The sequence below is a fragment of the Histoplasma capsulatum genome, genomic scaffold (genome assembly GCF_000149585.1).
Source record: "Histoplasma capsulatum NAm1 scaffold_5 genomic scaffold, whole genome shotgun sequence".
In the NCBI taxonomy this organism is placed as follows: domain Eukaryota; kingdom Fungi; phylum Ascomycota; class Eurotiomycetes; order Onygenales; family Ajellomycetaceae; genus Histoplasma; species Histoplasma mississippiense.
Genome location: NW_001813978.1, coordinates 1,854,396 through 1,856,321, shown reverse-complemented (window position 1 = coordinate 1,856,321; position 1,926 = coordinate 1,854,396). Strand labels below are relative to the sequence as shown.

Sequence of the window (1,926 nt, the reverse complement as noted above, 5' to 3'; positions counted from 1 at the left end):
TTTTCAAGTTCCGGAGTAGAGTGAACAGTTAACACCGCTGCTGCTGAGTCGATCTTCGATACGTGAAATGCCGTTAGGGTTACGCGTAATTCGTTGCTCGTCGCATATCATGATGACAATACTCCGTACGGATTGTTGAGTGAGTGACCATCATCTCCCCGTCGTAAGAGGGACATAAAACAAGCCATGCCCAAGCAGGCGCGCCCTTCTTCTCATACTCTTATCAATATGATCGTTGTTATTCGACATCAGGTCACCGCCACCAGCTCTGGAGAAGGCCCTTCTGGCCCCTTCTGGTATCCAGAATATGTTGCGTGATTGCTATTGGACCAAACGACTGCTCTCTCAGTGCGGTTCTCGTGCTACTCGGCTTTGCGAGAGAGCAGGATATAGATATATATTAGCCAATAATAGGAGTAGGTAACTAGGAGGCAGGTCATCATTTTTTCTCCATCAGAGCGCAACAGGCGAATATCCCTTGTTGTGGCGGGGGGTTCTCGACACAATCAATAATTTCGAAAAAAAAAAAAAAAAAAAAAAAAAAAATACGATGAGAATCAGCGGGTGTCAAAAAAATGGTACAGAAACGAACGCATCCCGCAAACGACAAGCGCTCCAGAATTACAACTCTGCAAAGCAACGGTCGCACGGGAATAATAAGAATAAAATACAACTCCAGAGTAATTACGACTAACGTTAGAAACAGAGAAGCTCGATAAGTGGGATCTCCAACGAGGGAGACGACGATTACTGGTACAGACAAGATGTGCCAATTTATTATTTATCGTAGCTGTGCGACAAGACACGACCTTTCCCGTGGAGCTCGCGACGTTATCAAGGGCAAAGTTGAAACCTTAGCCAGGTACCACCAGTTGATTGATCTCAAAAGAAGCTAATTTTCGTTTTTTCCGACAGCGCCTGTTTCAATTGTTGTCTGTTAGGTATCGGTTTCTCCGTGTTTCATCTTTTTATATGGGTTTATTTTTATCCTTAAACCATCCATAGCTAGTTAAACTCCAGGAAAAGAGTAAAAATAATATTTATGAGGAAAATGAAACAGAAAGAAAGAAAGAAAGAAAGAAACAGGAGAACAAGAAGCCCGCTGACTCTCCCCTCCCCATCTGGATTGACTCTCATCGGAGATTATTATCATATGGGAGCATCCCCAGCCGGAATCCCTCTTGTAAGATTAATAAACAATCATCATAACTAACTAGTTAACATGAGTGTGGTAGTTAACTTAGTTACTGCAACAGTAGATCTCTTGTTGTCCCCAAAAATAAACGGTCGTAAGTCGCTAAGCCTCTGCTAACGACTGACTCAGCATCCCGGCGGCAGCGGACATCTTGGATCCACTCCTTCTGGAAGCCTTGCCTTGTTGGGGGAGCGGATGGCTGCGATGGACTGGAATCCCATTCCCCGGTACGCCATCCTCTGATCCACGGGTGGGCGGGTGGTGGCCTGGGCCTGGCCTGGCCAAGATGCGGCGGCTTCCGGACATGGGTAGGATCGCAGGAATGGAGGAGTTGTGTCGGATGTGCTTTTCCCGTTATCATCGTTATCATCGTTATGGGTCAGTTCATTGCCGCTACATGAAGGAAATATAAGGTTACCCAGGCACAGAGTTATCTCTTGTGAGCAGTTGGAGCGGGAACGACGGCACAGATGGGAATTTGCTCTTATCATCATCATCATCATCATCATCATCATCATCATCATCATCATCATCAACCGTTCCCTGTTATGTGGGGAAACAAAAATAAAGGAAAAATAATAGATGGGATCCCCTCTCATCAATTACCTGGTTTGCGCAAACTGCTAACCTTATCTCCCTTTTTTAGGCGCTAGGCTTTGTCCGGTATGGATTGTAGGGACTTTGTACAGTACAATGTCCCTAAATTATACGCACACAACATACAAACCGCG

The 1,926-nt window shown here is 45.3% G+C and overlaps 1 protein-coding gene across 1 annotated transcript in view; it reads right to left on the bottom strand.

Moving 5' to 3' along the window:
• HCAG_05405 (conserved hypothetical protein) overlaps positions 1-176 on the bottom strand; it is a gene marked incomplete at both ends in the record, with an annotated part of 1,263 nt that extends 1,087 nt beyond the window's left edge. The window contains one exon of the mRNA XM_001539888.1: positions 130-176. Coding sequence (XP_001539938.1) covers positions 130-176 — 47 coding nt within the window. The remainder of the gene's footprint in view (positions 1-129) is intronic.
• Positions 177-1,926: the final 1,750 nt, after the last annotated feature.